The 16,724-nt window shown below is 35.5% G+C and overlaps 2 protein-coding genes across 2 annotated transcripts; both read right to left on the bottom strand.

Moving 5' to 3' along the window:
- Nucleotides 1–916: 916 nt before the first annotated feature.
- On the bottom strand, nucleotides 917–6,059 carry LOC306865183 (ADP-ribosylation factor 1-like). The gene is made up of 5 exons (XM_079409641.1): nucleotides 5,977–6,059; nucleotides 4,979–5,134; nucleotides 4,636–4,746; nucleotides 4,364–4,488; nucleotides 917–1,942 (listed from the first exon to the last, which is right to left on the bottom strand). Exons 2-5 carry the CDS (start codon nucleotides 5,124–5,126, stop codon nucleotides 1,781–1,783), a joined length of 546 nt encoding a protein of 181 aa, XP_079265767.1. The 5' UTR covers nucleotides 5,127–5,134; nucleotides 5,977–6,059; the 3' UTR covers nucleotides 917–1,780.
- A 546-nt stretch (nucleotides 6,060–6,605) lies between these two features.
- On the bottom strand, nucleotides 6,606–16,401 carry map3k14b (mitogen-activated protein kinase kinase kinase 14b; the record flags this gene model as incomplete). Its single annotated transcript, XM_079409868.1, has 11 exons — nucleotides 6,606–6,809; nucleotides 6,897–7,003; nucleotides 7,069–7,183; nucleotides 7,266–7,357; nucleotides 8,377–9,099; nucleotides 9,704–9,854; nucleotides 14,377–14,540; nucleotides 14,630–14,734; nucleotides 15,849–15,968; nucleotides 16,053–16,162; nucleotides 16,334–16,401. The coding sequence occupies 11 exons, from the start codon at nucleotides 16,399–16,401 to the stop codon at nucleotides 6,606–6,608; spliced, it is 1,959 nt and encodes a 652-aa protein (XP_079265994.1).
- Nucleotides 16,402–16,724: the final 323 nt, after the last annotated feature.

Here is a 16,724-nt window from a genome sequence, read left to right as displayed (position 1 = left end):
AGTCATTGGGAAGTTAAATGATTGAGCAATGACTAGAAATATTTCCTGCTTATGATTTTGACAAATCAACAATATGTTAATGCTGCAAACCAATTTGTCGTGGCTTACCTGTAGCATCTGACACACCTTACCCCACAGCTGCAATTTTGAGAAAAAGTCACCGATAATTTGTAGTCATCTAGATTTTTTATTACTGAACACAGTTTCGATATCAAATTTATTTTACCTGATTACAAAATTCAGACCTTTTTTCTCATATGCATCTCTCAATCACAGGTTTACCAGATTAAGGGGGAACGCATCTATGTTATTCTTTTCCTTTATAAACATTTACCATCATATATTTCCCAGCAAAATATCAGTTATTATAGCTATTTGTGGATAATACCGAGTACAGCTTTACTAATTGCATTACCACATGCAGGTTTAAGTATTTTGGAGAAAATCATGGCACGTTTTCCTCAATAATTAGTTTTAACATTTATAATAATAAGAAGAAATATGAGCAGTAAATCAGCATATTAGAATGATTTCTGAAGGATCATGTGACACTGAAGACTGGAGTAATGATGCTGGAATTTCAGCTTTGATCACAGGAATAAATTACATTTTAAAATATTTTAAAAGAAATCCGTTATTTAAATGGTAATATTTCACAATATTTTTATCAAATAAACAGTCTTGAAGAGCAGAAGATACTTCATTTAAAATCATTAATGTTTCCAATCCAAGCTTCCTTTTTTTTTTTTTTTTTTTTGCTGCAGAATAAAACAATAATTCCTTTTATATATATATATATATTTGATCCGAATTAATCTTTAAGAACACTGGATTAATCTCAACTCTGGACTTTGGAATCCTTCCATTTAAAACCCACAAGATTCTCCAGGACACAGGAAATGAACATAAAGAAACATGTAATATATGATGTTTTTAATTCAAATCAAATCCAACAATTTGGTGGTAGAGGGAATGTTCAGCAGTCTGTGATTGTGCTTGGGGTCTGTGTGGCGGCTGGAAACAGGTAGTGTACAGTAGGAAACCAGAGATCTGCCCACAACTCCACTACCCACATTCGGACACAAATTAAACATGGAGCCGAAGAGCCGAAAATAAAACAGCCTGATTTTCAAATGACTCAAAAGAACAATCAAGGATAGTGGTGCTTTGGGGGGAATCTGAGCGAATCGATCCTGACCTGATACAGGTTACAACGCAGTTTTACCTAAAGATACAGGGCAGGTTTTTAATCTCAATTTAAAACGCTATATGGAGAGTGTACGGGTTGTATATTCAGCAGGCCTGTAATACTGGAATACTAGGTTATTGCAGGTTCATTATGACAACCTTGGTTCTTTCTTCGTCATCTGAAAACCACGCGTGGTGCAGTATGGAGCAAAAAAAAAAAAAAAACGAGTCGTATTAGTTTGCGAGGTGGAACGATAAGAGGAGATGTGTGTATAAAAGGCACGCCAGGGTCATTCCCAAACCAAGCAAACAGACAGAGAAGCCTTCATACACATGAACACACAGAAATGATACATTCTTGCTAATGTGCATAATAAAAATAAACTATGCACACATGCACACACAAACACAGTCTGAATCAGCAATGCCCAAACCTAAACAAAAGAGGGGAACATGGGATACTGAGTTCAGTCAAAGTCTGGGTCAGTACTGTTGCTGTGTGTGTCTCGCTCTCTCAGACACACGCACAAATCACGCACACCTACCCATACGTACAACAACACACACACAGATTTGGAGGCGGTAGACGAGCTCATTTCTGATTTTTTAGCTGATTGGAGAGCCAGTCCAGCCCCTCGTAGAGCCCGTCTCCGCTGGTGGCGCAGGTGGCCTGGATGTACCAGTTACGATGACGGAGGGCGTGAAGGCCCAGTTTGTCTGTGATCTCAGCTGCGTTCATGGCATTGGGAAGGTCCTGTGATAAACAAGAGACAAATCAAAATCACAGAAAATATGTGCATCAGCCACGTAAAATCATCGTGAAATGGCATTCACAATCTATTTTACTTATGTAATGTGACATCTTCAAGTGAAACAGGATATTTAAGTAAAACTTGATTTTTTTTTAATGACTGTGAAAAGCACACCCAGATTTTACACTAAATATCACTTTTAACCTCAGAACCACAAGCATTAAAAGTTCATTATGTATGTTTTACACCCTTAAGAATATTGTTAGGAAGCCATTATATTATATAAAAAATTTAAATAAATAGTGTTTAGGGTTGCAAAAATTCACAAATATTTTTTTGATATATTAAATGACCGTTATTAATTCACAAGACAATTCAGTATACAAATGCATTTTAAAAAATACATACATTTTAACCAGTAAGGATAAAGCAATGAAAAGTTAATAAATGTCACTATTTGACCCTTTAAAAATTGTAATAAATAGCATATTTTAAATAAAATTGAATAGTTTAATATCACTTCATTTAAAAAATATGCTGTTATATTAATGAGACAATAATGACAAAAATAATTTACCATTCACTGAACAGTGTCCATTATGTGAGAACAAAAAAATAAAAAATATATATAAAAAAACTAAATTATAAGTGCTGTCAAATGATTAATCGCATCCAAAATAAAAGTTTGCTTACATAATATATGTGTGTGTATATTTAATGTATATATAAATACACACAAATACAGCATACATTTTGAAAATATTTAGATGTATATATTTATATTCGTATAATTTATAGCATATATAAATATTTAATATATAAACGTAACGTTTTTCTTAAATATATACATGCATGTGTATTTATATTAAAATAATAAATATACAACATACACACATATATTGTAAACAAAAACTTATTTTGGATCGTTTGACATCACATACACATATACATATACATATACATATATATATATATATACACACACACATACATATATACAGTGCTATGCATAAGTTTAGGCACCCATGCTAAAGTTGACTAAAAAGAGGAATAAAAAAAATCATCTTTTGGAAATTGAACTTAATGCCTTAATTAAAAAAAATTGGGAAAAATCCAACCTTTAAGGACACAAATTTTCTTTGTGAATGAATAATGTATCGTAAATAAATAAATGTTCTACCTTAAAATACAGGGTGCATAAGTTTGGGCACCCCTATGTTAAATTCCCATAGAGGCAGGCAGATTTTTATTTTTAAAGGCCAGTTACTTCATGGATCCAGGATACTATGCATCCTGATAAAGTTCCCTTGGCTTTTGGAATTAAAATAGCCCCACATCATCACATAGCCTTCACCATACCTAGAGATTGGCATGGAGTACTTTCCATAAGATCACCTCTCAATGCAAATCAAACCAGCTATTAGGCTAACTGAAATAAAACCATGCCAATCTCATGCCAATCTCTGCCAATCTCATAGTATCCTGGATCCATGAAGTAACTGGCCTTTAAAAATACAAATCTGCCTGCCTCTATGGGAATTTAATATAGGGGTGCCCAAACTTATGCACCCTGTATTTTAAGGAAGAACATTTATTTATTTACGATACATTATTCATTCACAAAGAAAATTGGTGTCCTTAAAGGTTGGATTTTTCCCAATTTTGTTAATTAAGGCATTAAGTTCAATTTCCAAAAGATGATTTTTTTTATTCCTACATACACACATATACACACATATATACATATACACACACACACATACATATATATATATATACATATATATATATATATATATATATATATATATATATATATATATATATATATAGATAGAAGTTGGACAATGCACAGACAAACACTGGTCACACATTTATGCATGTTTAAACTTTCCTGGGATTTAAGCCTTTTCCCATCTTTATACATATAGAAAAATGTATATACATTTACTCTGTAAATTGATAAACTTGTTCCAAAAGTGTTAGGAATAGTGTCAGCTGGCTGACTTTAGCATGATAATATGCATATTTTTCCCACCAAAACGTGTCAGCTACTGTTATGTAGTTTTACCCATATTTAGTGAAAGTCAGGTATTACTTTATTGCTTTATTTATGCAATTCTGCAGCTTTGGATCTCTGAGGGTTAACCTGTGTTTAATGTGGCCTGAGTCATATTTCCTTCATGTTTTTTTTAAGATGAGAAGGTCGTGCAACCTACCCACGTTGGCATCTGTCTAAAAGCAATTAAATTTATGCCAAAATACTGTAGAGTTTGATTGCACACACTGCTTTTGATGTAAACAACAAGTGGGTATGGAAAACATTTTCTTCTCCATTTTAAAGCTAACAAGTCAATTTATCTCAGTTACTTTAATTATTTGTATTAAATATTAGAAAGACACCTCAGATAAGTGATGCTCACCTGTTTGTTTGCAAAAACGAGAAGGACAGCATCACGCAACTCGTCTTCTGATAACATTCTTGTCAACTCCTCTCTGGCTTCATTAACTCGTTCCCTGTCATTACTATCCACTACGAAGATCAGACCTGGCACCAGGAATATCAGGAAAATCATTACAACAATAATCATTGAACATGATTTTGTTACAGTACTCCTATAAAATTCTCAGGCAAATGTCTATGAATCCGTTTACACTGCAAAATATTCATCCTGATTGTTTTTGGCTCTCATACCTTGAGTGTTCTGGAAGTAGTGCCTCCAAAGTGGTCTGATTTTGTCTTGCCCACCAACATCCCAAACTGTGAAACTGATATTCTTATACTCTACCGTCTCTACATTAAAACCTGCAGCACACAAAAGGACACAACAGGTGAAAATAACTTTAAAGCTTGGGTATTACAGACACAAATCAACACATACAGCAAAGCACAGCAGATGGTCTGAACAAAAGACTTTTGTAATGCACAAGTCAAGGTTAAACCATGAGATAGTCAGATTGACATAAAGTGTTTGAATGTGTTTTCAAGATAGCATACACTGACAAAAACAAATAACAGATGACGTCTTCAGCCATACCAATAGTGGGAATGGTGGTAACTATTTCTCCCAGCTTGAGTTTGTACAGGATGGTGGTTTTACCGGCGGCATCAAGACCAACCATGAGAATTCTCATCTCCTTCTTCCCAAACAAACCCTTAAACAGGTTCGCAAAGACATTCCCCATGCTTTACACTGCAAAAATAAGAGTTAAACACATATTAGCAATTAACAAACGAGGTTATACAGCATATAAGATGCATAAACTACATGCATGTCAGTGCTTTACTTTAATTCAAAAGTCCCATTTAATGCTGGGTTAGAAAACAAGACTCTGTAATGACAATACAACGTCTTTAATAAATATACAAAGTCATAAATTTTCATAAAAGTCCACGGGAAGAATAAAATGGTCTGATAATACAACTTTTTTTTTTTTTTTTTTTAATAAATCAAAGTATACAAGGACAAACACCGTCATTATCTGTCTTGGATACTGGGATAGATACTTCAAATAAATTTAATGTCATTTAAATGACTATTTATTATAAAATATAAGGCACATTTAGTGTATACGTCTACTAAAATAGACAAATACTATCAGACCGGCAGGGCATTCACATTTAATCCAAGGTTTAATTAAATTACTACACGACAATAAAAGTAAGATTAAGGTTAATTTAATAATTTTATAAATAAATTTTAATTAGCATATACTTCTGTCATAATAGCTAACGTTAGCTTTGTCTACACTATTGATCGCGAACAATTCTTTAAGATGTTTTACAGGCAATTTTAAGTACTCATACATATTATTTGAGAAATGTAAGGCTGTGTTTTTCTCAAATAATCTGATTTTATGAACCAATCATCTTTAGCACATTAGCCGACTAGCTACATAAAAGATAAGAGAAGCCAGCTGGCACTTCAAATGACGGATTTTGTCATTTTAAAACGGCTCAATAAATGACTAACTATCTTAACGTAATAGTCAACGAGTGAGAATGTTTATCATGAAGGCAGAGAAATAAAATCACCTCTAAACCGGGACTTCTTGAGCTTTCTGTCTCCACTGCTTTAGCGCACCGCTGTCACTGCAAAATGGCGTATATCGCAACTCAACACACCGGCTTGATAAACCCCGCCCATCACAAACAACGGCCCAATCGGATTAGGAGAACAAAACATAATCCCGCCTTCTACGAGTGAGGTCCAATCAGAATGATCAACAGATCCGGTTGGATTTGGGAAATGAGGAAGTAGCAACTTCCGATTTATTGTAGCGACCTGTACTGTACAGGTCTTAGTTTACACGTCTAAATGTACACGTTGCATAGCATTGAAATGAGTGTTTGTTTTCATGCACAAAATATATGTATGGATTTTATATAAAAGTATTTATACAGTGTATATTATGTATAGCATTGAAGTTAAACAGTGTTGTCTTCCTAACAAAACTATCAACACAACAAATTTACAATGTACATTTGCATCAAAATTATTGTACAATTTGAAACATTATGATAAACTTAGTAAACTGAGAGAATTCAAATTCAATTAAACACAAGTTACTACACAAACGAATGAAGTGGGTATCATAAAGATCAAAAATAATGGAATAAGATGTATAGAACTCAGTTCTGTTTGTTTGTAATGGTCACTTTTGCTAGAGTGCCACTGTTGAGCAGGTATCTGAATGTTCATCATATTCTAGCAGCTCCAGTTTTCCGTCTCTGACCCTCCAATCCCAGCTGGGACTGCCGTCAGGAGCAGGAACACACTGCAACCACATCCCTGACTCGCACACTTCTGTGTCCGGAGACACCAGCCGCCCGTCTAGGGTGGCCAAACTGAAGGTCCTCAAAGATATCTGTGATAAAGAAGAAAATGCTGTTTTAATGCGCCGTTTCATCTCTGCTTACAGGAATCTTAATTATGTATAATTATGAAACCTCACCTGTTCACTGATTCCCACAGCTATGTGTCCGATTTTCACCTGTGGCCTCTCTCTGATCTTTAAACTCTCTCCGCTTACATCTTCCACCCATACATCCACACCAAGACCTGCACACATACACAAATCAATACTCACAAACACATACATAAACACCTGAAATGAGGAAACTTACCTTCAAAGTAGCAAGAAGGCGTCTGATCAGTTGACACTGACCAATCCACATTGAAGCTTTGACCATCTGTGGTGCTACAGGAGGAAAAGACCCCCGAGCTTAAATCATCAGAGTCCTTTAAAACAAGAACATTGGGTTAATTTGATGTTCAGGCTCAATAAACTTCATAAAACTCCTGATTCTGTCTACAGGTTCACCTCATCACTAAGGTCTTGCTCAGAGTCACAGCGGATGGTGCAGGTGAAAGGTGGCAGTCCATGAGAATCAGCTAAACTTGTACCTTTTTGTTCTGTGGAGAAAAAAAAATGCATAAAAAGTGCTTGACATTCACAAAACTCTGTTTTAGCTACATTTGCTGTTTGATGCATTTCCTAAAATGTTTGAGGCACAGTATGCTGCAAAGGTGTATGTAAATCACAAGTAAAAACAGAGGGAAATTAAGAACCTATTCAAGCACCTAACCCTAAACCTACACTTTTCCTTATCCACAGAATCAGATTGGTAAATGGAAATGTTGAACGGTAAAAATAAAGGTTTCAAAAGGGGGTTTTCACAGCAACTTTCATTGAACAGTTCTTAAAAGAACATTTTTTCTTAGTGTGAAGAACTTTTTAAAAAACCCAAAGAATCTTTTTACACTATAAAGAACTTTTGTGGAATGGAAGTGTTCCATGGATGTTAAAGGTTGTTCATGGAACCATAGATGCTATAGACCCTTTATTTTTAAGTGTTGTTGATCAAGGATGTTGATCCATGAACATATCCGACGTGGCAAAATCATGGTCCTCGAGTTACTAAGATAACATTATTTACACACCTCTAGTGATGTATGACGGAGTTCTCCAATCAGTTAGTTTGCTTAAACCCCGCCCCTCCACAATCTACCGAATTCATTTTTTACTGCCATACCCCCATCTCGATATCCAATCAAAAACTAATGCATAAAACCAAGTCCCACCCTAACTTTTTTTTTCGATGTTTCATTTGGATGTACATCAAGAAGACAGATGTACATCACATCCGTCGCAATGTACATCAGTCACTATCGTATGACTTTAGATGACTTGGAATATACATTTAAAAACAATAAAGTTTCCAAAAGGGGGATTTTGCAGTGATGCCGTAGTAGAACCAATTTTGAGTGTAGTGCATAAGTCATATGGACTGCTGCTTTTCCACATTCATTGTATGGAAAAGAAAAGCCACGTTCTGTAAGACCTTTATTTCAGTGCATAGAAGAAAGAAATCAGAGACGAAATGGACAGATATTTAGTTTGAATCAAATCAATCACACCCACAACAACTCACCACTCTCCCTCAGCATGACCAACTCTTCATCAGACTCCGAATAGCTGTCTTTGCTCTGCAGTTCAGCTTCTTCTGGGCGATAAAGTGTCTGGAGTTGTAGAAACGGTTCCCACTCCTGCGCCCAATCGCTGCCAAGCTCTCGAAGACTCTCCAAATCACTATCCACCTCCTCATCGTCCACAACGCTTCGGATCTCTCCATCCCAGCTCTCTGATTCCTCTAAAAGACTTCTATCATATTGACCGCATCCCCCAAACCCAACTCTTTTTTCAGTGAAGTAATCAGTTTTGCTTTCTTCAGCCTCTGTTTGACCTGTCGCTTTGACATTTTCATTGATCTGCGATGTGTCTTCATCAGATTCGAGCTCTCTGTCATCTTCTGAAAAGTTTTGTTCCTTGTTATTTTCCTCCTCACCCCAGTATCTGTCCATCCAGCTGCTCATCTTGTCTGTTCTTAGTCTGTTCATATCTGCATCTTCATCCCACTCGCTCTCCTCCGTCGTGGAGTCAGAATCATCCTCGTTTGGTGCCGTCTGTCTCCATGTGCTCACCCAGTGGATTGTGGGTGCTGAGAGGTCTTCTGGGAAGCCAGGAGGACTTGTTTTCACTGGAGTTTCCGTGATGGATGGGACAGGCGTCTCATGAAAGTTCACATTCGGACAGTCCTCGAATGCAGATGCTGAATGCTGTTTAACTGATTCCTCAGGACCAGAGAGCCCACATACTAAATATGCATAAAATCAAGAGTTTAGGGGTCAGTAAGATTTTTAAATTACTATTTTATTCAGCAAGGATGCATTAAATTGATCAAAAGTAACAGTAAAGACATTATAATGTTGCAAATGATTTCTATTTCAAGTCAAATTGTTATTTCAAATGTTCTAAGAATTATGAAAAAAAGTAGATATTCCAAAGAATATTAAGCAGCACAACTATTTTCAATATTAGTAATAATCAGAAATGTTTCTTGAGCAGTAAATCATTATATTAGAATGATTTCTGAAGGATCATGTGACACTGAAGCCTGGAGTAATGGTGCTAAAAATACAGCTTTGATGACAGCAATCAATTACATTTCAAAACATATTCAGATAGAAAACTGTCATTTTAAACTGTAATAATATTTCACAATATTACTGTTTTTACTGTATTTTTGATCAAATAAATGCAGCTTTGCTGAGCATAAGAAACTTCTTTGATGTAAATATTTAAAAAATAATAATTACCAATCCCAATCGAACAGCATTATAAAGTGTTATTTGGTTGCTATTAGAATTATGTTATACACATTTCATCACATTTTATAACCATCCAAAAACAGTTTGCACCTGTTCTGAGTGCTTTCACAGTTTTTTGCAGCAGTTCTGATGCTGAATGTCTTTCTCTCGGCTCCTTAACCAGTCCCCCTTTGATGACATCACAGGTCAGCGGGTCACAGTCAGGTGGAATCTCCCATAAAGGAGGCGGCTCGCTCACAATCTGACAGTCAGAACACATTTCATACAGTAGAGTCAAAAGCAGTCCTATTTCTAAAATAGTCCTCATAAAGAATGAGGAGGTGTGGTAAACCACATTGCTAAAACTGCCCGGTCCTGCAGATTTGCTTTATTCAACATCAAGAAGATCAGGCCCTTTCTTTCGGAACATGCTTCACAGCTCCTTGTTCAAGCTCTTGTTCTGTCCAGGCTGGATTATTGCAATGCTCTCTTGGCAGGTCTTCCAGCCAGTTCTATCAAACCTTTACAATTAATCCAGAATGCGGCAGTAAGATTAATTTTTAATGAGCTGAAAAGAATGCACGTCACACCTCTGTTCATCAATTTGCACTGGCTACCAATAGCTGCTCGCATAAAATTCAAAGCATTTGCCTACAAAACTACCACTGGCTCTGCACCCCTTTACCGAAATTCATGACTTCAGACTTATGTGCCCTCTAGAAGCTTGCATTCTGCAAGTGAACGTTGCTTTATTGTTTATCCCAAAGAGGCACAAAATCAATTTCACAGACTTTTAAATGAAATGTTCCCTCCTGGTGGAATGACCTGCCCAACTCAATCCGAGCAGGTGAGTCATTAGCCATCTTCAAGAAACGGCTAAAAACACCTCTCTTCCATCTTTATTTGACCCTCTACAATCTTAAAAATAAAGGTGCTTCACAATGCCATAGAAGAACCTTTTTGTCTAAATGGTTCCATAAAGAACCTTTAACATCTGAAGAACCTTTCTGTTTCACAAAAGGTTCTTTGTGGCAAAATAAGGTTCTTCAGATTCAGGGACGAATTATGACGCAGAGATGCCCTGGGCACGGACTGATTATAGGCCCCCCTCAGTTGAAATTGCGGTCATTTTTCTTAAGTTCAAATAGCAATAGATTTTACCTACACTAAGTGAAAATAGCAGTATTTTTAGCGATATGTTATTTACACTAAGTGCAAATAACTATAGATTATATTTACACTATGTTAAAATAGCAGGATTTAATTATTTAAATCAAAAATAAATGCCTTTACGAAGTGATATGAGATTTGAAAAGGGAGAAAAAAAGTTTGGCAAAAGGCGGGTTCGAACTCTAGTCGATCGCGTCAAAAATAGCACCATACCGCTTTACCATCTGTTGCCACTGGAGTGATTGGTGCATAGCAGCTTTTTATAATCTTAACAGTCCCAATCACACGTTGGTGGGCGGAATTAGTGTAAATAGCCTCTGCCAACTGCAGTCAGGCCAGCCTTCACTTTGAAAAACACGGTCAATCTAGCCGCCACGTTATTTTGGGGTGCGCGCATATACTAGGCGTTGCGGTAATAGCGAGTAAAAACTCAGATCAAAGGAAAAGCGACCTCTGGCATTCATTTATTAAACCAGTTTCTCTGTCAAATAAATGAATTAATGAACGAATGAATAAATAAATTTTAAATAATACAAATGTTTAAAAAACGGTCGGATAAAATGAAAATGACTTGTAGTAATAATGTTGAGTAATATTAAATGTAGAATTTCCAAATAATATGAAAATAACTGATGAGAAATAACAAAATAAAAGCCTTTCATCAACTTGCATATAACCATATTTATCTGTAAATTCACAAAAAGAAAACTCCCTGTCTCCACAAAAAAAGTTTCACTTTTGATTAACAGTACACCACTCCAGAATGTCATTTTCACAATGTCAGGACTGTCTGATTTTCTATTACAAAATAAAAGCCCTCCAAAATCTCATATATGACCATTTTGTCTTTGATTTTAGGTAGCTCTAAAAAGGAAACTCCCTGTTTCCACAGAACAATTTCAATTCGGATTGACAGTCAGTCCACTACCCCAGGGTGTCACTCAGCCAGTTTCCAGACGATCTGATGTTGCATTACATAATAAAAGCACTTCAAATATCATATTCTGCCCGATCTGCCTGTGATTTTTGGATAGCTCTAAAAAGGAAACTTCCTGTTTCCACAGAAAAAAATTCTATTCAGATTGACAGTCCACTGTCCCAAGGTGTCACTCAACCAGTTTCAAGACGATCTGATGTTGCATTACAAAATTAAAGCCCTCCAAAAACTTATATATGACCAGTTTTGTCTTTGATTTTAGGTAGCTCTAAAAAGGAAACTCCCTGTTTCCACAGAACAATTTCAATTCGGATTGACAGTCAGTCCACTACCCCAGGGTGTCACTCAGCCAGTTTCAAGACGATCTGATGTTGCATTACATAATAAAATCTTATGAGTTTTTGAAGGACTTCAATTTGTAATATTGCACCAGATAATCCTGAAATTGTGGGAGCGACACTGAGGAGGTGTACTGGTTTTCTGAAGTGAAAGTGGTCTGTGGAAACAGGGAGTTTCCTTTTTAAACCAATCCAAATAGATACACTCTAAAAAATGTAAAATATGGACGAATCCAGCGATTGGGTTGTTTAGACCCAGCGGTTGTCTTACTGCCCAGAAGTTTGGGTTAAACATTTAACCCAGTTGTTGGTTGAAAACAACCAAGCATGTGTTCTGTCCAATAATTACCCAGCACTGGGTTGTATTTAACACCGCATTTATTTTTAGTGTAGACAAAGCAATATGCGCTTTTACGGGGCTTTTATTTTGGAATTATACATAAAATAGTCCTGGCACTGCGTGAGTGAATCTGAGCAGGTTTACTCTCACTCCGAAGTGAAAGTGGTCTGTGAAAAGAGGGAGTTTCACTTTATCCCAATCAGAATTGACAGACAAAATACTATTTGGCTTTTATTATGTAATGTAACATCAGATCGTCTTGAAACTGGTTGAGTGACACCATGGGACAGTGGACTGTCAATCTGAATTGAAATTGTTCTGTGGAAACAGGGAGTTTCCTTTTTAGAGCTATCCAAAATTACAGGCAGATCGGGTAGAATATGAGTTTTTGAGGGCTTTTATTATGTAATGCAACATCAGATCGTCTGGAAACTGGTTGAGTGACACCCTGGGGCAGTGGACTGTCAATCCGAATTGAAATTGTTCTGTGGAAACAGGGAGTTTCCTTTTTAGAGCTACCTAAAATCAAGGACAAAACTGGTCATATATGAGATTTTGGAGGGCTTTTATTTTGTAATAGAAAATCAGACAGTCCTGACATTGTACAAATGACATTCTGGAGTGGTGTACTGTTAATCAAAAGTGAAACTTTTTTGTGGAAACAGGGAGTTTTCTTTTTGTGAATTTACAGATAAATATGGTTATATGAAAGTTGATGAAAGGCTTTTATGTTGTTATTTCTCATCAGTTATTTTCATATTATTTGGAAATTCTACATTTAATAATACTCAACATTTGAAGTCATTTTCATTTTAAACGTTTGTATTATTTAAAATGTATTTATTTATTTGTTCATTAATTCATTTATTTATTCATTATTGACAGAGAAACTGGTTTAATAAATGAATGCCAGAGGTCGCTTTTCCTTTGATCTGAGTTTTTACTCGCTATTACCGCAACGCCTAGTATATGCGCGCTAAATAACGTGGCGCTAGATTGACCGTGTTTTTCAAAGTGCAGGCTGGCCTGACTGCAGTCTCTGCCACAAGGTGGGCTATTTGCACTAAGTGTAAATAGACACTCCGTTTACATTATCAAAGAACATTATCATTGACTTAGCCAGCACTCTCAAAAACTCCCATTAATCACTGAAGTTGCTTACATTGTGAAATGTATATCTTGCTTATATTGTATGCACTTCTGCACTTTGTTGTTTCTGATGAGAGAAATCTGCAGAGAGCAGAATTTATTCAGGGAGCGCGCACTGAACAAAACAGCTGCTTCAGCGATGACTCTTCTGAACGCCTCTTATTGGCCATTGTACTCATAAACTGAACAGAATCATGTGTGATTTATTATAATGCATAATGCTGTCTCTGGCTCCTTGCCAGGCAGTGAAATTGAGCGAATGCAGATTTTAATTTAGCAGCTGATGATGTGCTGCACTGAACAATCTAATCACACCGGTGTGATCGTTTATTAAATATAAAAAATATTATTCGGCTATTTTTTTTTTTTGTCTTTTGGAAGCTGCATTCAAAATCCACTTGCCTCAAAAATGTGAGGGGGCACGGTTGAAATCGCGTTCTGGGAGCAGCGGTATTTCGGCTGGGCCCCCCTCTGGTCCAGTGCCCTTGTTTTCCATTTGAAAACAAAAAATTTGACCCTTTAAGACTTGCACTCTATTTGTTTTCTAACTGCTTGATTTCTTAAAGGCATCTAACACTACATTTCTCTATTCTCTTTCTATTCTATCTACTTGTTTTCTTTTTATTTATTATCTAAAAAAAAAAAAACTTGCTACTTGTACTGCATTAGGCTAACTAAGACTTATCATAGCACTTGCATATTATTTCTCTTTTGTTGATTTTGATTGCTTCCATCGTCCTCATTTTTAAATCGCTTTGGATAAAAGCGTCTGCAAAATAACTGAATGTAAATGTAAACTTCTGGCTGATAGTGTATCTGAAGCGACACACAGACTGTGCGCTCACTTCACCTTCAGACAGAGAGGATGAGGGTAGTATCGCGTCCAGGGCTGGTGTCCGTTGAGCATGTGCAGTAACATACAGCAGCTGCTCCAGACGTCTGCTTTAGCAGAGCGAGGATCACCCCTCGCCACCTCCGGCGGCATATGAGACTCAGTGCCACGCAGAATGTTCCCTGCACACACCACACACACCATAAATCACGCTTCTTATAGTTGACATGCATGCTGGTGTGTCTGTGTGTGTGTGTGTGTGTATAGTCACCTCTGAAGGGTTTGGTGCTGTATCCACCCTGATTGAGTGTCTCAGAGAGTCCAAAATCACAGAGGAAACACTGTCTGCCATCCTCAGACAGCAACACGTTGTCAACTGCAAACATTAAATGATATCAGTGCACCAATCAGTGTTTTGTTTTTTGTTTTTTATGATGAGATTCATAATAATGGCATTTCTTGAAAACACACACATGCGGTATGTATATATTTTGGCAGTTTGGACATTGAATTTTTGTTTTTGATTGAAGTTTGATCTTAATCCCTTGTTTAAAGTTGTGAAATTGGTTTTGATCAGAACTGTTGTTTTGAAATTTTGTTAAAACTGGGTCACAGAGTGAGGGATGCATTGATAATAATCTCATGGATATAATGAATAGTCAATATATAATTGATAATAAATACATGGCCGATATTAGAATTCTTTCAAAATATATCTTTCAATTGTATTTTTTGTCAAAATTTATTTCAGACATATGTTAAAAATATGTTGCAAACAGCTTTTTCAAATATAAAATATTTTCATTTACAATTTTTATTTGCAATGCCAAATTATATTACAAAATGTGCTATAATGGGCAAGAAAAGACATTTCTAATCTTGAAATATATTTTGAATAAATGTAAAATGTTTTTTCAATATTTAAGATAATATAAACATTTTGATATACATAAAACAAAATAAAACATAATACATTTTTGATATACATAAAACATAATACATAAAAATAATAAAAACTGCTCAAAAATATATGATCAAATATAAGTAAATGTACCCAAAAATCTAATTGTATTTTATTTATATATTTATAAATATAAATTTATATATTACAAATATTTATAAGTATACTTATTTTATATTATATTAGCAATACATTTTTAATATATTGCAGTAATATTAGAATAATATTTTGTTGTTGTATTTTTGTAGTTTAAAATATATATATTTTTTTAAATATATGAAAGTATTTATGTCAAAATTAAAAAAAATAAACCATTAAAAATTCAAATCAGTTCAAGTAAATTTATAATTTTGAAGTGAACATTTTATGGCAAAGGTAAGAGCATCGAAATTGTTGAAAACACACATATTATGCATGTATATATTGTTCCAGTCAAAAATTTTGACAGAATTTTTTACAGAAATCAACACACAAATGATATCATGGCATAATCAGTGATTTTTTTGTGATGAAAATCCATGACGCTGACCTTTGACATCCAGGTGTACGACGCGTCTGCTGTGCAGGTGCTGGAGAGCCTGCAGGACCTGAGAATGATAATACAGAGCCAGCTCTTCAGACAGACGACCCTTCACTTTCAGCAACTGAGCTAAAGAACCTGGACAGAGAGAACTTATTGGTTCAAATATGACTTGACTTGCTTTTACAGGCATCCATTAGTAGAAGAAATCACCTCTTTTCAGGTCCATGAAGAGAATCACATTGGGTCCTTCTCTCACAGCCCCATACAGCTGGAGGACACGAGGAGACTCCATCCTGCTCCACGTTTCCACTTCCTCCCACCTAAAACTACAAAGGGGAATCTTCACAAGAGAGCAATGCATTGGATCAGTTAGGAAATAATCAGAGAGTCACAGGTTTTCTTTCAACAACTTTGAATGCAAGAATATGTAGAGATGTGCATGTAGAGATATTTAGGCTTATTAATTAATTGGATAAGAAATGGATATTCACCTTTTTGGCGGCACACGTGAATCCTGTTTGTTTGTCCCGAATGCTGAAGACGTCTCCATATGAGCCATTTTGAATGTGACGGAGAAATGAATATTCATGACCCTCTCGATATTCTGAGTTCTTCACCTGGAGGAACTAAGAAATGATGTTCACCATGAAAACTGCAGTAAATTATGAGTTATTGGAAATATATACATCAAATAGAATAGTTTAGTTACTTAAGATTGACCAAAAATAAATAAATAAAATCAATTTTTTAAAAACTGGATCACAGAGTGAGGAATGCACCAATAATAAAATATGGATATAATAATAAATTCTATATTCAATAAAATGATGAGATTACAATTCTTTGAAAATATATATTACATTTTTAAAAACATATATATAT

This window comes from Barbus barbus (assembly GCF_936440315.1).
Source record: "Barbus barbus genome assembly, chromosome: 46".
Classification (NCBI taxonomy): Eukaryota; Metazoa; Chordata; class Actinopteri; order Cypriniformes; family Cyprinidae; genus Barbus; species Barbus barbus.
This window is presented reverse-complemented; position numbering and strand designations above follow the sequence as displayed.

Coding starts and splice junctions, on each gene's coding strand:
- LOC306865183 (XM_079409641.1), bottom strand. CDS start 5,126: ATGGGGAATGTCTTTGCGAACCTGTTTAAGGGTTTGTTTGGGAAGAAG. Junction 4,489..4,635: donor CTACTTCCAGAACACTCAAG/GTATGAGAGCCA, acceptor TCCTGGTGCCAG/GTCTGATCTTCGTAGTGGAT. Junction 1,943..4,363: donor TCGTTTTTGCAAACAAACAG/GTGAGCATCACT, acceptor TGTTTATCACAG/GACCTTCCCAATGCCATGAA.